Source organism: Lynx rufus, unplaced genomic scaffold (assembly GCF_022079265.1).
Source record: "Lynx rufus isolate CCGP_SWC_20201006 ecotype Redwood Valley unplaced genomic scaffold, mLynRuf1.p SCAF_8, whole genome shotgun sequence".
Lineage (NCBI taxonomy): Eukaryota > Metazoa > Chordata > Mammalia > Carnivora > Felidae > Lynx > Lynx rufus.
Genome location: NW_025814896.1, coordinates 105,112,989 through 105,139,276, shown reverse-complemented (window position 1 = coordinate 105,139,276; position 26,288 = coordinate 105,112,989). Strand labels below are relative to the sequence as shown.

Below are 26,288 nucleotides of genomic sequence, written 5' to 3'. Positions count from 1 at the left end.
AAATGGATTCTAATATCCTGCTCAGAAAGAGGTGATGATCACACGAAGGATCGTTTATCTTTCACAACTGGCAACCTTAGATATTTCCTCTTCCATATCCTGATTGGGTTGTTAGAGGTCCATAAGTAACATCTCTTCCCTACCTGAGATAACAAAAGATCCAACTCAGAACAAAGGAGTCAGGCACACAAAGATCCAAGCAGCTGTTTTGAGATCTATTTATAAAAAAAAATGTGCCTGAGGGATGGTAACAACAGGCTTCCCAGGCTTGGACCTCACCCAGACGCTTGACCTACTGGAAGCAAAAGACTTCTTTCTGCAGGTGCAGAGTGCTTACCACAGGACCAGAAACAAGCACCCCTCAAACATCTCCAATGATCAAAATAACTCCTGGAGTGCGTGGGTGGCTCAGTCAGTTAAGCATCCGATTTTGGCTCAGGTCACGATCTCACGGTTCATGGGTTTGAGCCCTCTGTTGGGCTCTGTGCTGACAGCTCAGAGCCTGGAACCTGTTTCAGGTTCTCTCTCTCTCTCTCTCTCTCTCTCTCTCTCTCTCTCTCTCTCTGCCCCTCCCCCGCTCAAGCTGTGTGTCTCTCTCTCTCAAAAACAAACATTAAAAAAAGTTTAAAAATAAAAAAAACTCAAAATAGTCCCTTTATCTGTTACCTATAAAAGCCCCTGATGGCTATCCGAAACTGTGCTGTACGATATAGTAGCTGCTAGCCACAGGTAGCTCTTGAGCACTTGAAATGTGACTAGTCTGAACTTGAGATGTGCTGTAAATACAAAGAAGTTGAAGATTATTTAATTTTTTTTCTTTTTTTAATGTTTGAGAGAGAGAGAGAGAGAGAGAGAGAGAGAGCGAGCATGAGCGGGAGGAGGGCAGAGAGAGGGAGACACAGAATCAGAAGCAGGCTCCAGGCTCTGAGCTGCCAGCACAGAGCCTGAGGTGGGGCTCCGACCCGTGGAACCACGAGGTCATGACCGGAGCCAAAGTCGAGTGCCCAACCAACTGAGCCGCCCAGTCACCTCGAAAATTTAGTTTTTTTCAAAAAGGTTGTAACACATGTCAATAATTTTTGCATTGATTACATGTGGAAATGACATTGAATGAAACATTTATTCAACTATTTTTAAATTAAAACTTGATTATAAAAATTAATCTCACCAGTTTCATTTTTAATTTTAAAACTATGGTATTTTTAATTTTAAAAATTTGACCAATTTCTGGTTCCAAGATTTGCTACTACTAATGATCATTTGGTGAAGCTAAAACCTCAAAATTTAAGGCCTCCAGTACTGTGTGCCCTATTGGGAGATACCAGTTCAAAGGTAAAGTGGCCCTTCCCTCAGAATTTTTAGTAGGTGGAATAGTATTTCACATTAAAAAAAAAAAAAAAAAAAAGCCCTCCAGATCACTACATTTAAAAAAAGAACAAAGATGGGGTGCCTGGGTGGCTCAGTCAGTTAAACATCTGACTCTTAATTTTAGCTCAGGTCATGATCTCATGGTTTCCTGAGTTCAAGCCCCCTATTGGGCTCTGTGCTGATGTTAGGGAGCCTGCTTGGGATTCTCTCTCCCTCTCTCTCTGCCCTTCCCCTGCTCATGCGGCCTCTATTGCTAAATAAATAAACTTAAAAAAAAACTTAAAAAAACCAAAAAGGTAACAAAGGGAAAGTATCAAATTTATATCCCCTTTCTGTTTCACTAACCACTGTAGTCCCAGGTCCATTAGTATTCTGAATTTGTTCTAGTTTTATCTTGCTGACAATAGCAGAATATCTTAGGAAAATACTTGATTCTCAATTTACTTATTTACATCTTCCTTTTGTGTGTGTGTGTGTGTATAGAGAGAGAAAGAGCAGCAGAGAAAGGCAGAGGGAGAGAATCTTAAGCAGGCTCCATGCTCAGTGTGGAGCCTGATGCGGGGCTCAATCCCATGCATTTGGGATCATGACCTTGCCAAAATCAAGAGCTGGGCCTTCAACTGACTGAGCCCCCCAGGCGCTCCTGATCCTCACTTTACTTCTAACAAGGGAATAAATTAAAAATTCAGAACTCTCAGATATAGTCATCAGTCCAAAGTCTGTCAATCGTCCCTTTTATTTTCTACTGGACATTAAATAATACCAGCTATTATCCACTCTGATAGATTCTGCACTCTGTGAAGTGTTTTTCCTTAAGTTGCTTCAAGAGTCCACACATGAAAAAGCCTTCCCTGCCACTCGTCTGCTCTAAGAAAGGTGGACAAATAGGGTTGTTAGGAGGTGGGGAGTGGTCTGTTTGGCGATCCACCTTCTTGAATATGACTTTAGCTCCCAGGAGAAATGTTTCTTGGTCCCCTGGGATTCATGCTGGGAGAACTGAGTTCCAGACAGCCTTTCAGAATCAAGTCCTCTTCTGGGCTTCACCTCAAGCAACCCGGAAAGGAATGCAGACACCTGGAGTCGAAGTTGCCTAGCGCCTGACCTTTGATAAAATAAAAATATAGGACTGGGCCCAGGGCATACAGGAGTTTTTTGGGACTCAGCATTTCGGGAGTCAGAAGTTCAGAGAGGTGGAATCACATCAAGGCAGACCTTAAATATTCCGAGATTTCATTAAACAGGGAGGTATTTTAGGTCTTGAATAAGGTATTGATGGGCAGGAGAGAGTCATTTAGAAAGACTAGAAAGACTGGCCTAATAGTAGTGTGCAAAATGTCAGTAATGTGCAAAATGTAATTTGCGACAGAGGCCGTTGATGTTAACCAAATACTGAGGTGCTTTCCTAGCCTCTGGTGCTGGGTTCTGGTTTATGAGATGCGGAGAGAAGAAGGGATGGCCCTTAAAAATGTCCTAAAATACCTCCCAGCTTTCTCTTTCATGATAACCCTAGAGGCGACAAGTTCTAAATGATGAGGATGGAGTAAGACAGACTTGACTCACATCGGATTTTACGTGAAAAAAAAACTTTACTTGGGGGGTTACTTACTATGGCACCATAGCATAGCATTCCCCTGTTCAATAGTGAAGAGGAAAGAATTCAAATGAGGAAATGACTACTGCAGTAAGGGAGCTGAGATGAGAAAGGTGTAGGCTAGACTGAAAATTCAGAGAAAGGACGAACCCAAGGATATGCTTTACACAGATAGAACTTGGTAGGTAGAAAAGTCATTAATTCGGATAAATATTTATTGAGCACCTATTATGTGCAAGGCACCGTGTGAGATACAAAGACACGTAAGTCACGCCCCCAAGTGCTTACAATCTAGTTGAGGAGAGATTACACGTACATAAATTATGAAACAAACCGTAGAGCATAATGCTTAAAGGAACAGACTTTGAAGGCAGACTTGTATCCAAGACTTGGCTTCACCTTTTCCTAGCTGTGCCACCTTGGGCAAATTATTCGACACCTCTAAATTTCAGTTTGCTCATCTGTAAAATGAGGATAGTAACAGTACCTACTTCTACTTGATAGGGTTGGTGAGAGGACCAAATAATCTACTCTTTGCCGAACTCTCCACTGAGTGCTTACCCCATAATGAGCACTCGGTAAGTGCTAGCTAGCTAGCTAGTCATAGCAGCAGCAGCAGCAGCAGCAGCAGCAGCAGCAGCAGCAGAAGGGACCTACAAGCTAGGACACAAAGAACAAGTTCAGTGCCCAAAAAAGCTCCCAGGGGAAAGGGACCCAGCTATAAAAAGAACCGTTCTGGAAGCAACAGTGCGGCCCTGACACAATTCTGCCATCCCTCCCATCCTGGCCTCCGGTTATTAAAGTGCAGTGATACCTGGGGCCTCAGACAAGAGGCGTGCCTGCGGATCACCTCCTAACATTTATCCTATTGTCTGATAAGTTTCAGCAAAATGTCGACTCTTTAGAGTCACAGCCTCCTTCCCGGCATCCCACATCAGTTCTATAACACAGTAGGTAGCGAGTGTTTATTCACACCGTGGCAGCAGAGATGGAAAAGGGGAGTAGTGGCCAGAATACGTAGAGTGCTCAAATGAGGGATGTGCCTGCTGTGGGAAAAGACCAGTCTTGGGTTTCTACGGTGGTCCGCTGACTGAAGCTTCCACCCAACTCAGTCAATTCCTTGTTTGGCATAACGCCGTTGATGTTGAATGACTGACGATTTTGAACTGAACACTTTGCCACACACGCTGCATTCGAAGGGTTTCTCTCCCGTGTGCACTCTCTGATGTCGCGTAAGCCGGCACCTCTGGCTAAAGGCTTTCCCACATTCGGTGCATTCGTATGGCTTGTCTCCAGTGTGAATCTTCTGGTGCTGCGTGAGGGACGAGCGGTCAAAGAAAGCTTTCCCACACTCACTGCACCGATAGCGAGGCTCTCCAGTGTGAGCTTTCTGATGTCTGTTCAGTGACGAGACGCCATAGAAGGCTTTCCCACACTCATTACATTCATAGGGCTTCCTGCCAGTATGGATGAGCTGATGTCGAGTAAGAATACTTTTCTGGCTGAAGGCTTTCCCGCACTGATTACATTCATAAGGACTTTCTCCAGTATGAATTCTCTGGTGTCGAGTAAGGGACGAGCGGTCAAAGAAGGCCTTTCCGCACTCGCTGCATTTAAAGGGCTTCTCTCCGGTATGAATTCGCTGATGGACCGTTAGGGACGACCGGTCGAAGAAGGCCTTCCCACACGCGTTGCATTCGTAGGGGCTCTCCCCCGTGTGAGACATCAGATGTCTGCTGAGACTGCTCCTGTGACTGAAGGCCTTCCCGCACTCGTGACAGTCATAGGGCTTCTCTCCAGTGTGAGTCCTCTGGTGGCGGATAAGTGATGAGTGGTCAAAAAAGGTCTTCCCACAGTTGCTGCATTCCTGGTCTCTCTCCTTAGTGAGAATTTTCTTCAGAGGGCTAGACCCTTGCTGCAAATTTTCCTTCTGGGAAAGGGACTTCTTGCAGGTCTGCACCACAGGGCTCCCCTTCCCTGTTTCTAACTCACCCTCCAGGGCACGAGCTTCAAATTTAGGACACAGAGGAACTTTTCTTCCAAGCCTTTCCCTCACTATTCGTCCTGGTCTTTCTTCTTCCGAAGCACCCTGAGGCTCAGGTTTGGTCTCCCAATCTGGAATGGACAGAAAATACAGATGCAGTTTCTTTCCTGGGCTGGGAAATACTACATCAGAAAGAAGAGACACTACGATAAATTGGAAAAGTAGAGTGTGGTGACTGCCTCACTCGCTTGCACAGACACTTGTCCATGCTGGGGAAAGACTGAGACCTGGGAAGGGAGAAGAAAGTAGGGAATAGAACTGACAGTGGACATCTCAGAAAAGAGAAGACCTTCCATTGGGAGCATGGCCAGGATAACTAGGAGAGTACACTGAGTGGAGAGGATGGTGGGGAATAGGAATATCAAAGGGTGAACGGGCAATGTGACAGATCTGAGAGAACAACATTTGGTGAATAAAGATGAGTGACACTTTAAGGTGTACAGAAAAAAAGTCAACACTCGTGGGTGATAAAGAGTAAACACTAAAGCAGAAGATTTGAATGTGAGGAAAAACGTGGTACCCAAGCCTCCCTCCCAAACACCCAAATAACAACCACAAAACAAACCCAAACTCTGCCCAGCCCTGTTCATACACAATTACCTAGAGAGACATTCTCTGGACATTCTCTCTCCTCAGATCCATGAAGATCAACTATCCAAGGCTCATCCCCTGTCTTCAACTGAAAAATGACCTCAGGTCGAGGAACTGGGAGTCCTGCTCATGGAGAAAGAAACAAGCCAGGCACATGATGAAAATACGCCACTATTTCAAAGCGTAATCCCAGCCTCAGAGTGCTTCTGAGAGAAAATGCAAAAGGCAGAGGGCACACACCAGGAATACAGAGCGCAAAGTACTGGAAAAGAATGCTCAGAATGGAGGTTCTAAAAGGGACCAAGTAGATGGGGCCCCTGGTGGCTCAATCAGCTAGCGTCTGACTCCAGCTCAGGTCATGATCTCATCACTCTGAGTTCGAGCCCTGATTCGGGCTCTCTGCTGTCAGCACGGAGGCCACTCCGGTTCCTGTCTCCCTCTCTCTCTGCCCTTCCCCATCTCGTGCTTTCTCTCTGTCTCAAAAATAAATAAAAACATCAAAAAAAATTTTTTAAGTTAAGGGAAACAAAGTAGCACTTGGTCAAAAAGTTGATAAAATTCATTTGAATTATGTGTTTATTCTTCCCACTGAACTGAATGGGATGTCCCAGCTTTAGCACTGGTAGGATGGGGGGAAAGAGTCCTTGGGTCAGGGAAGATGAGAATCAAAACAGATCATCTTGAGTAAAAACATATAATCTTTTTGTTTACCCTTTACTACTAAGCTCTTATTTAAACAAGTGGGTCATGCTCATTGTAGGAAAATTAGGGGTAAGTTGAAGTAAAAAGAAAAATCACCTTTTGTACTTCGTATCTATTTTGAAACTGAAAGATACCTATAGATACATTCTGTTAAAAACTGGGTTATAGGGGCACCTGGGTGGCTCAGTTGGTTAAGCATCTGACTTCAGCTCAGGTCATGATCTCACAGTTTGCGGGTTCGAGCCCCATGTCGGGCTCTGTGCTCACAGCCCAGAGCCTGGAGCCTGCTTCAAATTCTGTGTCTCCCTCTCTCCTGTCCCCTTTCCCCACCTATGCTCTGTCTGTCTCTCAAAAATAAATAAACATTAAAAAAATTTTTTTAAATGGGTTATAAAATAATCCTGACTTGTAAATTTGATTTTTTTCACATAATAATAAACTTAAACATTCTTTTACTTCAATTAACACAGATCTATCTTAGCACTTTAATGGCTACAAGAGGTTACGTTGTATGGAATAATCTAATTTATTTAATCTCCTGCTGACAGACATTCAGACTGTTTTTAATGTTTTGCTATTAACAAACAATGATATGGTGAACATTTTTATATACCAGGGGCTGTTAATCCTATTACTTCCTTGGGACAAGTTTCTAGAAGTGAATCTGTCCATTTTTGGTTATTTAAAGAAATAGAACCCATCCTAGAAATAGTCTCGAAGTCTAAACTTCTATTGCACTGGGGGCCCCAAACTGGGAAAGAGACACACTTTCTTCCTGGGCCCACGGAACACCTATCTGGTTGTATGCTGATTCTCGGCTGATAAACTGGCCACATCCATGGCCTCCCTGTGGCTTCCTCTTTCTGACCTTTGCTAGGAATTCTATTTTCCCCAATATTTCATCCCACCAAAGCCTGTGACAAAGGCTCAGCAGTCTCCCTTAATGTTCCCTGAATATTTACCTGTTTTTTCCTATTTGGCCTATTTAAATTCTTTTTTTTTTTTTTTTAACGTTTATTTATTTTTGAGACAGAGAGAGACAGAGCATGAATGGGGGAGGAGCAGAGAGAGAGAGGGAGACACAGAATCCGAAGCAGGCTCCAGGCTCTGAGCCGTCAGCACAGAGCCCGACGCGGGGCTCGAACCCACGGACCGCGAGATCATGACCTGAGCCGAAGTCGGCCGCTTAACCGACTGAGCCACCCAGGCGCCCCTGGCCTATTTAAATTCTTGACATGCCTTGCATAAAATCTATAATGGGACTCCTTTGGCTGCCACCTCCTGCTTATTTTATACTGGTTTCTGAATCTGTACACTCTCCCAGCCTCTTATGCTGGAAGCTCCTGAGAGGTTCTCACTACCTACAGGAGCCTAACTTTACTTCTCACAAATATATTACATCAGCTTCTTTTTTTTTTTTTTTTAAGTAAGCTCTACACCCAATATGGGGCTTGAACTCAACAACCCTGAGATCGAGAGCTGCAAGATGTACAGACTAAGTGAGCCAGGCAGGTGCCTCCAGGCAGTCATTCTTAATTTTCCCTTTGTCACACAGGTCTCTATAATTGCAAAGTGCCTTCTGTGCGCCTCTAAGATTGCATTAAAGATAAATATTCAAAATCAAACGCAGAGTAGTGACCTACTCTGAGGCACAGCCTTGTATTTCTGTGCCCGTACTGCCCTCTTTTTAAAGGAAAACACTTCTTCCTCCCCTTCTCTGCTTCTCTGAAAAGAAAATTTCCCTCAGTAAGATAGCCCTTGCCCTCCACCTCCCCCACCAACCCTTCATCCTCTGGATGGAGCTGAGAAAGTTACCTGCCTGATAAGCTGGGGGAAGGATGGGGCATATGTGACTCGGCTTCTTCTGTCTGCCCCTGCTCTGGGGAGCAGGGCCCTCTGTATTGCAGGGGCAGACTGCTGAGCAAGGGAGGCTGGGGTTCCCTTGCCTACGGCTCAGGGAACAAGTCTGTCCAATGCTGCGGTTCACAATTGAGAAGTCCACTGTTGCTGTACATCTTAGCCATAGCCTTCTACCCCTCCATTTTGTCTCTCAGTGCTTCAGAACTCAGGTGGGAGAAGAGGTATCACTTATTAGCCCACGACCCCCCATTAACGCAGTACAGAGTCTAACTTCTTGTGGGAAGCTCTCCTTACCCAATGAGACAATGCTCTTATAGTTTTCCAGCATCACCTCCTTGTAGAGGTCCTTCTGAATAGGGACTAGATGCCTCCACTCTTCATCCGTGAAAATCACAGCCACATCCTCAAATGTCACTGATTCCTGGAAACACAATAACATTCTCCCTTACTCATAACCCTTCTTTTTACATGGACCAGACAAAACAGTCTATAAAGATGACAGCCCTGAGGTTGTGGAGGGAAGGTTAAGGGACATGGTTCTGATAAAGCAGGGCTTTGAAGCACTCGGGGAAAGTGGCATAATTCCCTGAGGCATGAAGTTCTTGGTCGTAATCCCTATACTCACAGCTCAGCCTGTGAATATCAGGGGCTCTTTTTTCATACTTACAGAAAACTTGCAAGGAAAGAACAAAGAATTCCTATGTACCCTTCACCCAGCTTCCCCAAATGTTAACATTTTCCACATTTGCTTTATCTTTCTCTCAGTACATACACATTCTATCTTTCTCCTGAACTTTTTTTTTTTTTTTTTGAGAGAAAGCGTGTGCATGCATGCAGGGAAGGAGCAGAGAGAGAGAGAGAGAGAGAGATTGAGAATATTAAGCAGGCCCCATGCCTAGTGCAGAGCCTGATGCAGGGCCTGACATGGGGTTCGATCTCATGACCGTGAGATCATGACCTGAGCTGAAATCAAGAGTCAGACACTTAACCAACTGAGCCACCCAGGTGTCCCTTTCCTGAATGTAACTTGCAAACATGATGCTTCTTTACTCATATTTTATAAAAACAAGGATATTCTCTTGCATAATCACAGTATAATTATGAAAGCTAAGAAAACAGCATTGATATTAGACTATAATCTATAATCTTATTCAGATTCCACCAATTGTCTTTTTTTTTTTTTTTTTTTACAAATCCATAAAATGATGATGTAGATTAGGTTGTCCTGAGGATCCCCTCATTTCACGCTAATGCTTCGTGATTCTGCAAGACTGCATCTTTACCTCCAGTCCTAAAACTCCAGATGAGTCTCCAGTGTGCATGCAGACGTTCTAAGCCAGAGCACAGAATTCAAGACACTGGGCCCTTGGGCGGGAATGGGGCAAGCCACATGTCTCTACCCACACTCATCTCTCTTTAGAACTCTTACCACCTCACTGAGATGCTCTACAACAGGTGTCATTGGCCTAACCCAACACCTCCTAGAATACTTGGGGTCTGCTCTCAGTCTATACACAGATGCACTAAAGGGAAATAAGGACTAGAACTGTTCCCCAAACCATCCAAGCAGACCTGTACCAACACTTTTTAGTCAAAATCACTCAGCGCAAAGGTCACAGTGTGCCTAGTGACAGGCTACTGGGCACATGTTCAAGGTAAGAAAAGGTCACTGAAGGATACCACAGATCAAATGGGAAAGACACATTCCCTGTGGAGTCCTTCATTCACCTGGTTAGGTTTGATTGAAGAAGCTCCAGGATAGACACAGAAAAGTGGTTACATTCTGGAGACTAACAGAGTATTTCAGAAACACAAAGTCCACCTCACCTGGCATCTGTCAGTTGGAGACACAGCGGCCATTCCCTCCTGTGTGCTCTCCTTGTAGAAAAGGGCAGAGTCCTAATGAGGAAGAGGTACGGGATGAGAACGTCGGTATGAGAAAGACTAGTCTTGTATTTTTCTGACCCATAAAGCAGGAAATCTCCAAATACCAGTGAGTCATATGTCCATTCTCATTCCTGATACCCTACAAAAAGGGAAGACAAAGCAAAGCAAGGCCAGGAGCAACCCCACCCCACCCCAGAACTGGAGCGAAAGACCACAGATATTACTACTCAGGATACAATGTGGGACTTGTTTTACTATGATCCCACAGGAGAAGTTCTGTTCCTGGAACCAAGAACGTATTAAGCTTATACTGTATTTATAAGGTCACATTCACTATTGCCCTGATAGCTACCAGATAAAAAGTCCAAGAAATTTTATAAATGATTATATGGATAAGATGTGTCAAGTAAACACCCATAGTCTCTTTAAGAGAAAAATAACCCATTCACGACCCCGTGCTCCAGGAGCAGCACTTGGACAGCCATGTTTTGTTCTGCATGATGCTGCGTCTCACTCCGGGAGCCACACTGATTTAGGTCTCAGGTGGGCAATGTGCAGGTTGACCGGTAGACTGAGATGCAATCTAGCTTGAAAAGGTGACATCCTTCCTCAGGAATGTGAACTAAGAAATGTCAGGACAACAGGTGGGTGATGAGCTGAAAGGATATCATGAGGGACGGAAGTAGCCATGAGGATCAGGGGAGCCCAAGTAACCAGGAAGCAGAGCCAGTGAGTACATGGGAGGCATGATACGGTAAGACTAGACATGGGTCAGGGGAAGAAAAGCCTGCTCACATCAGCAGTGGAGCAAAGACCTAAGAGTTTTTTACTGGCTTTGAAGTCCCTCAATTCATGTAGGACCATCTCTGGGCTCCAGTTTGCATACAGACCAGCCTTATTTATTCTTGGATTTCCCTAAGACTCTAAACCTCTTAGGCTTTGTGTGAATCCTTATCAGTAAACTCCCTTTACTTGAGTTAGCTGAGTAGGTCTCAGGTTCCCACAGTCAGGAGTCTAATTAAACACAGTTGAATCAAGCATTCTTGGGATTCATGAGTGGTATGGGAAGTGTGGTCCTGGGAAGAAGGAGGAAAAGAGATGGCCCACTGACTATTCTCCTGTAGTCAAGGGAATATATGTTCTGATCTTTGGTATTCATTCATTCGTCTACTAATGTTTATTTAGCACCAACTTTTTATGCCAAAGACAAAAACTATAGGACACTGTCTTTGTCCTCCAAAAGCTTATAGTCTAGAACACAGGACAAAAGAGTAACCCAAATAATGAGTCACTACAGGATGGATACGTACTATAAAGAGATACCTGATGAGTGTCCATCAGGGGCTTGCCTAATGCAGATAGGAGGCTGTAGGTTCCTTGGCAGAAGCAGGATCTAAGATAAGTTTTGATCTGGGTGGGGAGGAGGTGGAACATTCTAGGTAAGGAAAAATATCAAGTTTAAAAAAAAAAAAAACGAGGAGATGGGTCTTTACACGGAAAAGATGAACAACTGTAAGTAGCTTAGAATTGGAGAATTCTAGGCTGTGAGTAGTGCTGTAAGGAAAGATGAGACTGGAGAAATGGGCAGAGGCCAGGTAGATCAAGGACAATTTTGCATGGGCCCATACATAGAAGAAGGACCACAGCCATGGAGACCACTGAGGATTAAACATGGAAGGGTTATCATCAGATCTGTGTTTTAGAAAAATCATTGCGATTGGTATCACAGGCCTTGGAATACACATACTCTTTGGCTCAGCAACCCTCTCCTAGGAGTTTGTCCTAAAGAAATAAGTGAGAATATATGCAAAGTTTTTCTTAGTCATCATTAACACTAACCTTTACTGAGGTGTTACATGTGGTAACTTTTGAAGCACTTTACATGTAGTATCTCATTTAATCCTTAAAATACAGGAAAAATTTGAAATATCTTAAGTTTCTACAACAGAAGATATGATTAAATAATTTGTGATCCAGCCCATCCATACACTGTAATACCATTTAACATCATAGTAACCAGCATTTATTGAGCATTTGCTATTCACCAGGCACTGTGCTAAGCACTCTTTTTTTTTTTTTTAAGTTTATTTATTTATTTTGAGAGAGAGAAAGCACACACAAGTGGGTGAGGGGCAGAGTGGGAGAGAGAGCATTCCAAACAGGCTCTGAGCTGTCAGCACTGAGCCCAATGCGGGGCTCGAACCCATGAACTGTGAGATCATGACCTGAGTTAAAATCAAGAGTCAGATGCTTAGGGTGCTCAGTCGGTTGAGCGACCGACTTTGGCGCAGGTCATGATGTCAGGGTTCATGAGTTTGAGCCTCACGTCGGGCTCTGTGCTGACATCTCAGAGCCTGGAGCCTGCTTCAGATCCTGTGTCTCCCTCTCTTTCTGCCCCTCCTCCACTCACATCCTTTCTCAAAAATAAAATAAACATTAAAAAAAACAAACAAACTGACTGAGCCACCCATGTGGCCCTGCTAAGCACTCTTTCTAAGGATAATTTAATTCCATCCTCATAAATCAATAAGGTAGGTACAATATTACAGATTAGTGAAGTTACGGCTTTGTAAGAGGCTGAAGTAGAATTTGAACCCAGGTCTGTCAATCAGCTTTCAATCTCTATGCTATGTGATTTTTATTTTCATGAAAAAATAACCACATAGATAACAGACTAATAGACTAGAATAAAAAATCTGCAAACGTATCCAAACATGTAGAGAAGCTTGATCTACAACTGAGGTGGCATTACAAATCACCAAGGAAGGGCGCCTGGCTGGCTCAGTCACTAGAGCATGCAACTCTTGATCTCAGGGTTGTGAGTTCAAGCCCCACATTGGGCATGGAGTCTATTTAAAACAAAAAGTCACCAAGGAAAAGATCACTGGTGATAAACTGCAAACGACTTAAATGTTCATCAGTAGGATAAACTGTGATTATATGTGTGTGAGTTTATGTGTATAGGAATATTACACATTGATTAAGATGAATGGAGTAGAGCTGTATGTTAATGATAGAGATAAATCACAGAATTACTGAGCAAAAAATAAGAAAGCTTTAGAATTACTGTGTAGTATTTATACAAAACTTAAAAACAGGTAAATAATATCTACAAAAATCTATATGGGGGGGGCACCTGGGTGGTTCAGTTAGTTCAGCATCTGACTTTGGCTCAGGTCATGATCTCATGGTTCATGAGTCTGAGCCCCATGTCAGCCCCTGTGCTGTCAGCACAGAGCTTGGAGCCTGCTTCGGATTCTGTCTCCCTCCCTCTCTCTCTCTGCCCTCCCCCCCACTCGTGCATGCTCTTGCTCTCCCTCAAAAATAAATAGACATTAAAAAAGGGAAATAATCCTTAAATATTAAAAAAAAGTCTATATGAGACAATAAGTACCAAATTGTGAGTTATCCCTGGGGAGGGAGGGATATGGGATTGGTACAGATAACCAGGAGAGTTCAACTTTGTGATGTTTATTTAAAAAAGTTTTTTTTTTCCTGTGGAAATGTGCAATGAAATTTTTATTTTAATTTATTTTTTAATATATGAAATTTATTGTCAAATTGGTTTCCATACAACACCCAGTGCTCATCCCAAAAGATGCCCTCTTCAATGCTCATCACCTACTCTCCCCTCCCTCCCACCCTAAAAAAGTTTTTCAAACAAATTCACAAATATTAAGAATGCACACTTAGGGGCGCCTGGGTGGCTCAGTCAAGTGTCTGACTCTTGATTTCTCCTCAGGTCATGATCTCAGTGTTTGTGGAATCGAGCCCTACACTGGACTCTGCACTGACAGTGCAGAGCCTGCTTTGGATTCTCTCTCTCCCCCCTCTCTCCTCTCTCTCTCTCTCTGCCCTCCCCCACTTGTGCTCTTGCTCAAATATCAATTAACTTTAAAAGAAAAAAAAGAATGCACACTTAAAATTACTTATTTGTGTATGCACATGTGTATAGAAAAAAGACTGAAAGAATACATACTAAAATGTAAATGGAATTTGACTGGTGGAATTGTAAGTGATTTTATTCTATTTCTTACAATTCTTTACATTCTAATTTTTGTTTTTACAAGAGTACGTATTTACTTTGGTGTACAGGAAAAATAACAGGAAGGAAAGGTGGTGTACAGAAAAGTTACAAAGCAGACCCGAGACTGCTACTCTTAGAAAGGTCTACTTGTGAGACTGACCCTTGGCTGGGGTCTGGGAACTTAGATTTTGGGAGGGTTCCCTAAAAGAGAAGGGTGGTCCATTGCCTAAATGATTTGTGCGAACAATGCGGTTTATGCTGGATGCTTGCTTTCCTGCTAGACGCTCTGGAATTTTGGTAGGTGTTAGGCAGAGGGTGCCTACCTGACCTGCCCTCAATAAAAAATAACTTGGGCTCTGAGTCTCTAATGAGCTCTTTTGGGCTGGAACATCACACACATGTTGTTGCATTTTCATTGCTAGAGAGGATGTGTTCTGTGTGACCCCTCCTGGCAGGGAGAGAACACAAGAAAGCCTGCCTATGAATTCCTCCAGATTCTACCTCTCTTCCCCTCATGACCTAGCTGTGCATCCTTGCAAGATCGGTCATCATCTTAGACATGAGTGCAACTATAGGCCGAGTCCCACATCCTTCCGGCAAATCCTTGAATGTGGGGTGATCTTGGAGACCTCTGACACAGGCAGCCATGCCACTCTGGAAGCTGCAGCAGAATGGGACCAGAGGAGGGCAAAAATGGAGGTAAGGAAGAACCAGTGAGGAATCTCATAATTGAGTAAAAATGAAGAAAAACTGAACAAAAGCAGTGGCAGCAGAAATGGAAAGAAGGGGAACTACTGACAAGACATGAAGAACAGACAATAGACTGACTGGAAGTGGAGGCCGAAGGTGATGGGAGAGGCAAGGATGACTTATGACTTCCAGGTCACTCATTTGCACAACGCTGTGCATAATGCTACCATTCGTGGAGATGTGCAATGGAAAAGGTGGTTTGGGGGGAAAGCTAATGAGTACAGCTTGGAGTATTTCGAATTTGAGCTGTTCCCACATCTTTGGATAGGAAAAATCAGGTGACTCTGGATTCACTGGCCAAGTTGTAAAAATTATTATCGCTAAATGAAATAGTTCGAATTTTGAAGGACGGTGAGTTAAACGCTCAAAATAGAAAAATTAATATAAAGTAATAAAAACTGGTTGTAATACAAACAGGGCAATGAGTAAGCCTTTAGTTATATAAATAAGTACTTTGTGTTTTTTTCTATTAATTATATGACTACTCACCAAGTACAGATGTATCCTTAGGATATATACTTGCACCCATTCATATAAGCATGAAAAAAGAAATCTAGGGAATGGAGGTAAAACCAAGTAATGCCAGAGAGAGGAACTACAAACCCTAAACAGACTAATCAGTACTGAGGTTAGGAAGAAGGAAGAGCATGTACCTCTAATAATGAATCCACTTTAGATTCTAAAAAGGCAAAGTAACCGTGCAGACTTAATCCCTTCCTTCCCTAGATGAACCCTCCATCTTGCCTTATTAATGATAAGATCCTAATAAGGTACAGTTTTCCAAAACTCTGAAAGACCAGATCAATATACATTTACTAGACAAGGGGTTACTGAACACTGGTTAAGCCAGACTTCAAAAGAATATTACCCTGAGGTGAACACCAGTTTGCATAAATGTGTAAAACCTATGCAAAAGGTAAAAACTTAAAAAAAAAAAAAAGTACTCGAAAGACAAGTTTAATATAACTATAAAAAAAAAAAAAAAAGAATTTGACCTGAGGAGAGATTGGGGTTTGAATCTTGTTAGGAGGAGGCAGAGTGATATATATACACAAATGGAAACAGATATGATCAGTAGCCTGCAAGTTGCATTTAGACGGTAGTCTTTTCCTTGTTTGTTAAGATTCCTCCATTTCCAGGAGGATCTTAAAATATTACTCCTGGGCCCTAGTAAGAAGTCAAAATTAGTATTTAGAGATACAGGACAGTTTAGTCATTAGGTGTATGGACTCTGGCAGACTGCCTGAAATAAAATTCCAGCTGTGTCTTACTACCTGTATGACCTTAGGCAAGTTTCTCAACCTGTGTCTCAGTTTACCCATCTGTAAAGTTAGAATAATGAAGGTATCTGTCTAATACAGTTACTGTGATGCTTAAATAATACCTATAAAGGATATAGAATAATGTGCCAAGTGTTAGCATTAGCTAAAAGTCATGTTATAATCCTAGGAAGGTAGAAATAATGAAAAGACTAATTACAACGAAATTATAATTACAATGTTTTTGAGTAGGTTTAAGTATAAGTGTAGTAATAACTTTGGAATCAAAGTATTTGAATGTTTCCAAAGCATTTGGGCTTTTCAAACAAATCAGTTGAACTACATCTGAAATTGTAGTTGAAACTGCTCAGTGTTTAAATGCTTAAAGATAATTTTCAAAGTTTCATTTATTAGATTATGACTTTCATAAAGTGAGCATTGAAAAATTACAAATGATGGGGAGAATAAAAGCTCCCCCAGCCATTAAGCAACCAATACTCCCCCAGGGTGCTCATTATCTGTGGGCTCCCTGCCAGGCTGACTTCCCTCCTGGGCAGTTGCTTCAGTAGGCTCTCGGTGAAATTCAAGGCTCCCCAAATCCACCAAATTCACGTGGAGTTACTTCTGTTCTCTCTTGTCCTCTTCCTGGTTCTCAGAGTATTTCTGGAGAAAAAACTCCCCAAATTCTTATTCTAGATCTTCAAATAAGCCCTTGCCTGGAAAGCTTTTAGTGTTCCCATCCTTGCTCCGTAGCTATTCCAAACCTCCATAGCTACCATTCAATTTCAGTAGAACACTCACTCACAAAAGAGTTCCAGAAGAGGCGGGTCTGTGTGGTAAAACGCATTCCACAGGCCTTTAATTATTATCTGTAAAGGCTTGGGCATATCACTTAAGCTAAAAGTTGACCCCCAGTTGTTTAACACCTACTTCACAAAGTAGTTATAAATATTGAATGAGATAGTTAATGGAAAGCATTTATTTTTCTGTCTGTTCAACAAACGAAAGTTGCTTTCCTTGCTACTGCCCAACACCAACCCATTCATCCACTCATTCATCCTACTATTCAACAAATATGTCCAGGCACCTGCTATGTGCTAGGTAGTACGGGATGTGAGGACAACCAAACAGAAATGTCTGTCTCCGGGACTTTACCTGAGTGTCCCTCTGACTGTGTCCTACTTTCTTTCCACTACTGTTGCCTCTTAGAATCTGCTCCCTGCTCCCAGTCTTTCTTTCTCCACCATCTCCCACCTCACCAATAGCTTCAATTCCCACATCTTCAAACAGTACAACCCTTCATCTATCTGAAACTATCTCCACCAAATCCCATGGCCTCTCTGTAGCAAGGGTTCTCATTTGGGTTTTCCTTTTATGATCAATCCTGGTAACATATACCTATCAATGCCACCTACTCTTCTTGAATCCATTATCCTGCTCTTGCTAACCCTCACATCCTGAAACTGCACGCTCAAAACTTACTAGTGCATTTCTGACCTCTAATTCTGATAGTCCTTTTCTCCTTAACTTTAATTCTTGCAGCTTTTGACTGTCCTGACAAGTTCCTGCTTCTTCAAGTGGTGACTGTAGTTGCTATGATACTGCATTAGCCTGACTTTCTTCCTACCAATAAAACTGCATCTCTGTGTGCCTCTTTTCCCCAGTCTTGCCCTGGAAACAAGGACACTGCCCAATGCTCAGTCTTTGTACAATGCTCTTCTTGCTATCCCTCGGAAAGTCCATCCAGCTGGCATTCCATTTTCCACCTCTACAGAGATGGCTCCCAATCTAGTCCCAATCCCTCTTCCAAACCCAACTTGCGTTTCCAAATGACTCAAATGTTGAATCTGGCATTCTGCCAGCACCTCAAAACCATCTTCCCCTATGCAACTCCCCAATCAGCCCCTCTCTTTCTATTGTGCTATTATTTTCCAGATGCCCCCAATTCAAACTTTTACCTTTCTTTCCTTTCAAATCAAGTTAGTCACCAGATAGATCCCTTGACCCTTCTTCTGCATTGTCATTTTTATCCTTTCCCTCCACTGACACCATAATTCAGGTCCCTAACAACTTGCATCAGGATTACTTTGCATTCCTAACTGGCTCCCTGCCACTAGTCCCTTCCTCTCTCTAGTCCTAGATACGACCTCTAGAATTGGTGTCCCCAAATAGTTTTATTCCTGTCAGTCTCCGGATCAGAACCATAAAATCCACCCTGCCTGCTTGGTTTTGTCCTGATTCTCTAGGTCATCACACCAGTATACTTTTCTCCACCCTTATCTCCCACTATTCTTGACACTTCACTCCAGTTAAAGTCAGTTCCCTCTCAAATCCGACTAATGATTTGCTACTTACTCCTTGTTTGTTTGCTTTTTTGCCACCTCAGATCCTACCTCCTCCATGAAAGGGCCCCTCTTCAAGGCCCCTAGCAACTAAAGAATGATATTAAAGCATTCATTTAGCCATTCATTCCTTTGAACTAAGAAAAGATTGTATATGATGTTGACAGCTGAAACAGACACATTAGGCATTAAGGTAGCTTTAATTATTGGTTTAATGGATAACCATGTATGTCAAACCAAGAGCTTTAAGGACTGCATCTCAGACTCGATTCACTAATATTCTTCTTTTAAATCGAGGATATCTTAGAGGTGTACTTATTTCGAGAATTAAACTTGTCAATGAACTACATAATAACCATAGGTTTCAACAATGGATTCCAACCGCTTAAAAGTTCAACTGCCATGGTTAAAATCAAGTAAAAATGTTCAATGATGTAGTTTAAAAAATGAAGTATCTATCCTTAAATGGGAGCCTCATACGAAGGCCCAAGGCAGGGGGCTAAACGAGACAATCTGAGACTCTTTCTGGGAAAGAGGGAAGGGGCGGAGTGGGCGATTCTATGGATTTAGTGTCAGTTTCCACCCGTATTTATTAAACACCCATTATGGGAAGAAGAACGAAAAGAGCGGAGGAAGGCTCCAAACTTCCAACCTGAAAGTTGGGATCTGGCATTGGGATCTATGCTGAAAGACCACTCGTAACAGTGCCCACACTCCACGGAACACATGCACACATAGCGGGCGAGGGGCAACTTTCCGTCCGCCCCTCTCCGAGCCGGGACGTCCACACACAGACACACTCCGCAAGCTGGCTCCGTCCGCGTCACCCTGTTCTATTCCCACAGCACCTCCCCCAAGTTCTCAGTGTTCCCTTCTCTCGGCCGCTGCGCTCACTCCGCATCTCGAAGACAAACACCCCCAGCCCTCACCTCCGGCACAGAGTGCTCGGGACCCAGGAAGACGGCGCCTCTTCAGGTCCGGAAAACAATGCGCCTGCGCAAAGCCTCTGACGTTGGCGCTCCCAATCAATGTTCGGCCTTCTCACAAACTCCATTCCCCAGAAGTCTCAGCGGCCAGCGCGCTTCAATATGACGTATGAAATTCCGCGCAAGCGCGTGTTTCTGAGAAAAAGGCTGATGGCTCTGAAGGTGGTTAGTCCCAGCGTTCCGGGAGCCGTAGTCCGGGTCGGGGGAGAACGGTTGAGGATGTAAAGGAGGCTTATGGTCACCCTGGAAATACTGCCTACGTGTGATGTCACGTCCCTCCAGTCCTCCGATGGAAGGGCCGTCCGAAGAAAATGTGTGGGATCTTTGGGGCCCGTCCCTACCCTTCGTTTTCACTGCCCGGGAAGACCAAGAACGAGTCTCCTGGCGCTTCGAAGAGGCTTGTTCTGCTTCATCTTGTCCACTTTCAGGGATTTGGTTCTGAAATTTGGGCCGGAGAGATACAGAATTTAGTTCTGAGGACGAGGCTGCGCCTGAGGCATAGGATGCACATTTTTGCGCCCCAAGTGGAGAGCCCAGGATACACGTCTATACAAACTGGGCACCCGGGCAGACTACCGACAGTTTGAGCGCACACCAGCCTGCCTGCCTTGGTACTGCTAGAGGGCCCTGGGTGGAGACGTCGTAGGGATTCTCAGCCTTGGCTGCATGTCGGAATTACCTGAAAAGCTTTGGACATATTGATACCTGGAATCCATTCAGGAGCGAGAGTTTACTAATAACTTCAGGTGACTCTACTGTGCAGCTAAAGCTAAGAACCATTGAGCTAGAGCTCCAGAGAAGACTGGAGATTACAAGAATATGATAAAATCCTACTTTGGGAACAAGTCTGTACTTTCACTCAAAAAGCCTAAAATACCAGCTTAGGCAAGGCATTGTTACCGATATAAATAAGACACAGTTAACCGCCCCAAACGAACTCATGCTCCAAAGGAAAACCCACAATGTAAAAGCATAACAACACAATGCAGTATGTTCTATATGTCACGTCTAAGACACTATGGGAGCACATGGAGGAAGCAATTAACTATGGCTGAGAAAGTTAGAAAAGGCTTCCTGTAACTGGTACACTTGAAAAAGAATAATTCATTAAGAAGAAGAAAAAAGTGCAATCTATGCAGAGAGAATAACACCTGTAAAGGTACAGACTAGAGGATAAAAATGTGAAGAATTAGTAGCAAGATGACTGGCGAGTGGGTGTTTAGGGGCTGATAACCGTAATTTGGGGCCAGATTGGGGATGATTTTGTACTGTAGTAAGGGTTTGGACCTTGATTAAAGGTCCTTGATTAAAGTCATGATGTCTAAGACATATTTTCTTGCTCTTCCTTTCTGTGTGGTGTTTGTTTTAATTTAGCCTTATGCAGAGTGGAAATTTGGGGGTTCTAGATGAGTTTCCTTCTAGAACTCCCCACCCTTGGGCAGGCCCTAGGCTTTATCTCTCTTTGCTGACCCCAGTTAACTGTCAAAGTGGAAGCTTAAGTTCACTGGGGTTTAGCAGTGAAAAAGTCAGGTTTGCTGCTCCCTTCTCAGAGTTGTAGCTCTCCATTTTTTTTTTTTTTAAGTCTGCAAATTCCTCACTTTCAGACCTGGTGACCAGTGTGTTTATAAAGATGTTTTATAGCTTTTCAGCATTTTTAGTGTTTTCAGTTAGGAGAGTTGTTCAGGGTGTCCAATCTGCCATGTTGCTGGAAAGTTTAAAGAGAATTTCAGCTGAATTTCTTAAAAAAGAAAAGGCATATAGATGCTGAGCAACCAAGAAATAACACCTATCTTGTCTAGGTTAAGACAGATGTCCACTAGGCCCACCAACTCTGAGCTCTGACGAACTTCAGGACGTTATGGCTATCTGCTGCTGTGTAACACACTACTCCAAACTTAGTCACTTAAAACATCTATATCATGCGAATAGATTGTGTGGGTGAGGAATTTGGACAGGGCACTGTGGCAATGGCTTGCTTCTGCTTCACTGCTTCATAATTTCTGGACCCTCAGATGGGAGGACTCAAACGGCTTCTCCACTTGAGTCTGCTACCTGAACTGGAACCTGTGGCTGGGCTCACGTGGGGCTGTGGGCCAGAATTTCTACTGGCAGCCTCTCTTTGTTCTTGGACTACCTCACAGTAGGTGGTTTCGGGGTAATCAGGCAGGGTATATGGCAGCTCAGGGCTCCAAGAGAGTGATCCAGTGAGCAAAATAGAAGCTGCATGGCCTTTTATGACCTAGCTTTGAAAATCAGTAGTGTCTGGCACAAAAACAGACACATAGACCAATGGAATAGAATAGAAACCCCAGAAGTAGACCCACAAACGTATGGCCAACCAATCTTTGACAAAGCAGGAAAGAACATCCAATGGAAAAAAGACAGTCTCTTTAACAAATGGTGCTGGGAGAACTGGACAGCAACATGCAGAAGGTTGAAACTAGACCACTTTCTCACACCATTCACAAAAATAAACTCAAAATGGATAAAGGACCTGAATGTGAGACGGGAAACCATCAAAACCCTAGAGGATAAAGCAGGAAAAGACCTCTCTGACCTCAGCCGTAGCAATCTCTTACTCGACACATCCCCAAAGGCAAGGGAATTAAAAGCAAAAATGAGGCGCCTGGGTGGCGCAGTCGGTTAAGCGTCCGACTTCAGCCAGGTCACGATCTCGCGGTCCGGGAGTTCGAGCCCCGCGTCAGGCTCTGGGCTGATGGCTCAGAGCCTGGAGCCTGTTTCCGATTCTGTGTCTCCCTCTCTCTCTGCCCCTCCCCCGTTCATGCTCTGTCTCTCTCTGTCCCAAAAATAAATAAACGTTGAAAAAAAAATTAAAAAAAAAAAAGATTGCTTAAAAAAAGCAAAAATGAATTACTGGGACCTTATGAAGATAAAAAGCTTCTGCACAGCAAAGGAAACAACCAACAAAACTAAAAGGCAACCAACAGAATGGGAAAAGATATTTGCAAATGACATATCGGACAAAGGGCTAGTATCCAAAATCTATAAAGAGCTCACCAAACTCCACACCCAAAGAACAAATAACCCAGTGAAGAAATGGGCAGAAAACATGAATAGACACTTCTCTAAAGAAGACATCCGGATGGCCAACAGGCATATGAAAAGATGCTCAACGTCGCTCCTCATCAGGGAAATACAAATCAAAACCACACTCAGATATCACCTCACGCCAGTCAGAGTGGCCAAAATGAACAAATCAGGAGACTATAGATGCTGGAGAGGATGTGGAGAAACGGGAACCCTCTTGCACTGTTGGTGGGAATGCAAATTGGTGCAGCCGCTCTGGAAAGCAGTGTGGAGGTTCCTCAGAAAATTAAAAATAGACCTACCCTATGACCCAGCAATAGCACTGCTAGGAATTTACCCAAGGGATACAGGAGTACTGATGCATAGGGGCACTTGTACCCCAATGTTTATAGCAGCACTCTCAACAATAGCCAAATTATGGAAAGAGCCTAAATGTCCATCAACTGATGAATGGATAAAGAAATTGTGGTTTATATACACAATGGAGTACTACATGGCAATGAGAAAGAACGAAATATGGCCCTTTGTAGCAACATGGATGGAACTGGAGAGTGTGATGCTAAGTGAAATAAGCCATACAGAGAAAGACAGATACCATATGGTTTCACTCTTATGTGGATCCTGAGAAACTTAACAGAAACCCATGGAGGAGGGGGAGGAAAAAAAAAAAAAGAGGTTAGAGTGGGAGAGAGCCAAAGCATAAGAGACTCTTAAAAACTGAGAACAAACTGAGGGTTGATGGGGGGTGGGAGGGAGGGGGGGTGGGGGATGGGTATTGAAGAGGGCACCTTTTGGGATGAGCACTGGGTGTTGTATGGAAACCAATTTGACAATAAATTTCATATATTGAAAAAAAAAAAGAAAAAAGAAAATCAGTAGTGTCATTTCTATTGCACACTATTGGTTACAGCCATTATAAGCTTGCCCAGAGTCAAGGGAGGTCTATGAAAGAATCCGTGGCCATGAAAAACAAACTTGTTGTGGTGCCTGGGTGGCTCACTCGGTAAGTGTCCAACTCTTGGTTTTGGCTCAGGTCGCGATCTCATAGTTTGTGGGACTGAACTCTGTGTCAGGGTTCACCCTGGGCTTCACAGGGCTCACAGAGCCCACGCTGACAGCATGGAGGCTGCTTGGAATTCCCTTTCTTCCTCTCTCTCTGCCCCTCTCCTGCTCGTGCGCATTCCCCCTCTCTCTCTCTTTCAAAATAAATAAATAGACTTAAGAGAAAACTTGCCAAAAAGGATTTTGGCCTTCCCTCTTTTATGGGCATTTCTCTGTGAGAAGCAGGGGTGGGGGCGGAATGTAGAAGTGTCCCTATTTCAACCAACGTTTTTGCTTTCCCTCACGGTTCTGCTTGTTTGTATTGCCTCCTGAAGTTGCTTCTACCAGTAATCTTTGCTCCTCCTAAGTCACTTCTTGCAGTTCCAAGACCTCTCTTCTTGAACACCTTTTGGCTTTAGTTCTCTAAGCATCTCTCCTTAGCTGCTGCTACGTAGTACTCTGTGTCCAGATCTACATCTTACAATATCTATCTATTAATCAATCTATCTACCTCCATATCTGCCTGCCTACCTATCTCTCACAGAAGAAAGCATCATCCCTTTACATCATGGGGCCTTTTTAGAAGTGTTACCTTAGAGGAATAGCACAGGTCCTTAGTGGTATTTTCAGTTCTTTCACTCAGTCAATGGGGGAAAGGACGGTTGGTCCCCTAGCAAAGAGGTTTGACTACTTAGTAATAATATTGTTTATTTTCTACTACCAACTTTCTTTTTTGCAGTGCATGTGTATCATCAGAAGCTGGGTGATGGGGTGGAAAAGAAATATTCAGGCACAATTTCACACTATACCTGAAAAAAAAACACTGCTGCTTCTAATACCCAGGTCTGATACCAGATTGGAGTAGTTTTTACTTCTATGTTTTTGTTTTTGTAATACCTTTTCTCAAAATGGCCACCATTGGGGCATCTTTAGTCCACCGTCAATGACCCAAGCCCTAATTGTGAACATGTTGCTGTTTTTACCATGGGCTGCCAACCCAGGAGAGTTGGAGGTTGTGTGATGATGGATGTCTGACCACTTGGAGGACCTGTAGAAAAGTCTGTGCTTTGGGGCACCTGGCTGGCTCAGTTGGTAGAGCATGTGACTCTATCTCAGGGTTGTGAGTTCTAGCCCCACACGGGTGCAGAGATTACTTAAAAATAAAATCTTAGGAGCGCCTGGGTGGCTCAGTTGGTTAAGCGTCCAATTCTTGGTTTCAACTCAGATCATGATCTCATGGTTAGTGAGTTAGAGCCCCACATTGGGCTCTGCGATCTCTGTCTCCCTCTCTTTGCCCCTCCCCCACTCGCACTCTCCCTCTCTCAAAAATAAGCAATTAAAAAAAATAAAATCTTGTGGCGCCTGGATGGCTCAGTCGGTTGGGCATCCGACTTTGGCTCAGGTCATGATCTCACAGTCCATGAGTTTAAGCCCCGCGTTGGACTCTGCACTGACAGCTCAGAGCCTGGAGGCTACTTCAGATTCTGTTTCCCTCTCTCTCTGCCCCTACCCCACTCACACTCTGTCTCTGTCTCAAAAATACATATAAAAGCATAAAAATTTAAAAATAAAACCTTTAAAAGATTCTGTGCTTCAGTTCTGCCTTACAAAAGCACCTTTCACTTTTTTTTTTTTTTTTGGTAATTAGTTCTTAAAGTAGGGTAAGCCACCTCCTTCAGGCTGATTTGATTTACAGATGCTCTTGCTCTCTGCTCTTCCTCTGGTAAACTGCAGTTTATCAATACTGTTCCTAAAATCTGATGTTACCCATTATTTTTTTCTCTCCATCTTCCATGGTAATAGAATTCTAGCCAGACACATGTTTAAAGAATACATTTCTCTGCAGCTAGATGTGGTCAAGTGTCCTGGTAAATAGGATGTAAATGGATGTGCTGTGTAGCTCCTTAAGACAGCTTTCCATATAGGATAGCTAGACTCAAGAGTACAAGGGAGTGAATTATTGGTCCCTATGACAATACAGATGGATCTTAAGGGCTTAATGCTGTGATAGAAGTGATAGAGTGATAGAAGCCACTCTCAAAAGGTTACATACTATATAATCCTGTTTATATGACACTCTGGAAAAGGCAAAACTATACGGAAAGAACAGAGAGCCGTCACAATAGGCTGGAGTGGGAGAAACGTTTGACTGCAAAGGAGCAGGAAAAGGGAATGTTGGGGGGTGATGCGCAAATATTTCTTTCAGGTTAATGATACTCTTTGTGGAGCAGGAAGGAGTCCATAGTCCTTTCTTCACTGACCCTTCACTGAATTCAAAACTTGGGGCCGTGAGGGAAAGGCGGAGAAACACGGGATGGCCTATAGAATAGCAGTTAGTAGTTAATGAGACATGGGTATCTCCTGGGCGCCCTGTAAGAAATACGCCCAGAGAGCCTCCTGGAAATCCTTACTCCGTAGATTCAGGGTAGAACCCACGTTTCTCTTTTTAACAAAAAAGAGTGGTGGCTTCTGGTTGGAGAGCCCCAAACCCGGCTATCGCGTCTAACGTGGGAGTTGCTCCCAGGTCCCAGCCGGCACTGGGAGCCGGCTGGGGGAATCCTCCACTCACGTCAGCGACGCACAGAGAAGCTTCCATGAGACGCCAGCAACCTCACCCCACTCAATTCTCTCCGGCCTCCAGGGCGCAGGCGCCGTTCGCCCCGCCCCGCACGCAGGATTGATTCCTCCTTGCGCGGTGGCCCGTCTGCGCAGGCTCGGGACTTACCTTGGGAGGAGGGGCCGGGGAAGGGGTGGGGTTTGTTCTTTGTGGGTTCGGAGACTTCGGGGCCGCC

The 26,288-nt window shown here is 43.7% G+C and overlaps 1 protein-coding gene across 2 annotated transcripts; it reads right to left on the bottom strand.

Moving 5' to 3' along the window:
• Nucleotides 1–3,156: 3,156 nt before the first annotated feature.
• LOC124503670 (zinc finger protein 2) lies at nucleotides 3,157–19,408 on the bottom strand. Of its 2 annotated transcripts, XM_047068880.1 has the most exons (5): nucleotides 19,351–19,408; nucleotides 9,984–10,055; nucleotides 8,451–8,577; nucleotides 5,604–5,717; nucleotides 3,157–5,074 (listed from the first exon to the last, which is right to left on the bottom strand). In XM_047068880.1, exons 2-5 carry the CDS (start codon nucleotides 10,014–10,016, stop codon nucleotides 4,068–4,070), a joined length of 1,281 nt encoding a protein of 426 aa, XP_046924836.1. In that variant the 5' UTR covers nucleotides 10,017–10,055; nucleotides 19,351–19,408; the 3' UTR covers nucleotides 3,157–4,067. The 2 variants fall into 2 exon arrangements, with proteins under 2 accessions (XP_046924836.1, XP_046924837.1); XM_047068881.1 differs by lacking the exon at nucleotides 8,451–8,577 and having other exon boundaries at nucleotides 19,351–19,378.
• Between the last annotated feature and the right edge of the window lie 6,880 nt (nucleotides 19,409–26,288).

Excerpts from the sequence above, each read along its gene's own strand:
- LOC124503670 (XM_047068880.1), bottom strand. The coding sequence starts at position 10,016 with ATGGCCGCTGTGTCTCCAACTGACAGATGCCAG. Across the intron at positions 8,578-9,983 it reads CTCCAACTGACAGATGCCAG|GAATCAGTGACATTTGAGGA; the intron begins GTGAGGTGGACT and ends TTGTGTTTCCAG. Across the intron at positions 5,075-5,603 it reads TCCAGAGAATGTCTCTCTAG|ATTGGGAGACCAAACCTGAG; the intron begins GTAATTGTGTAT and ends TGTCCATTCCAG.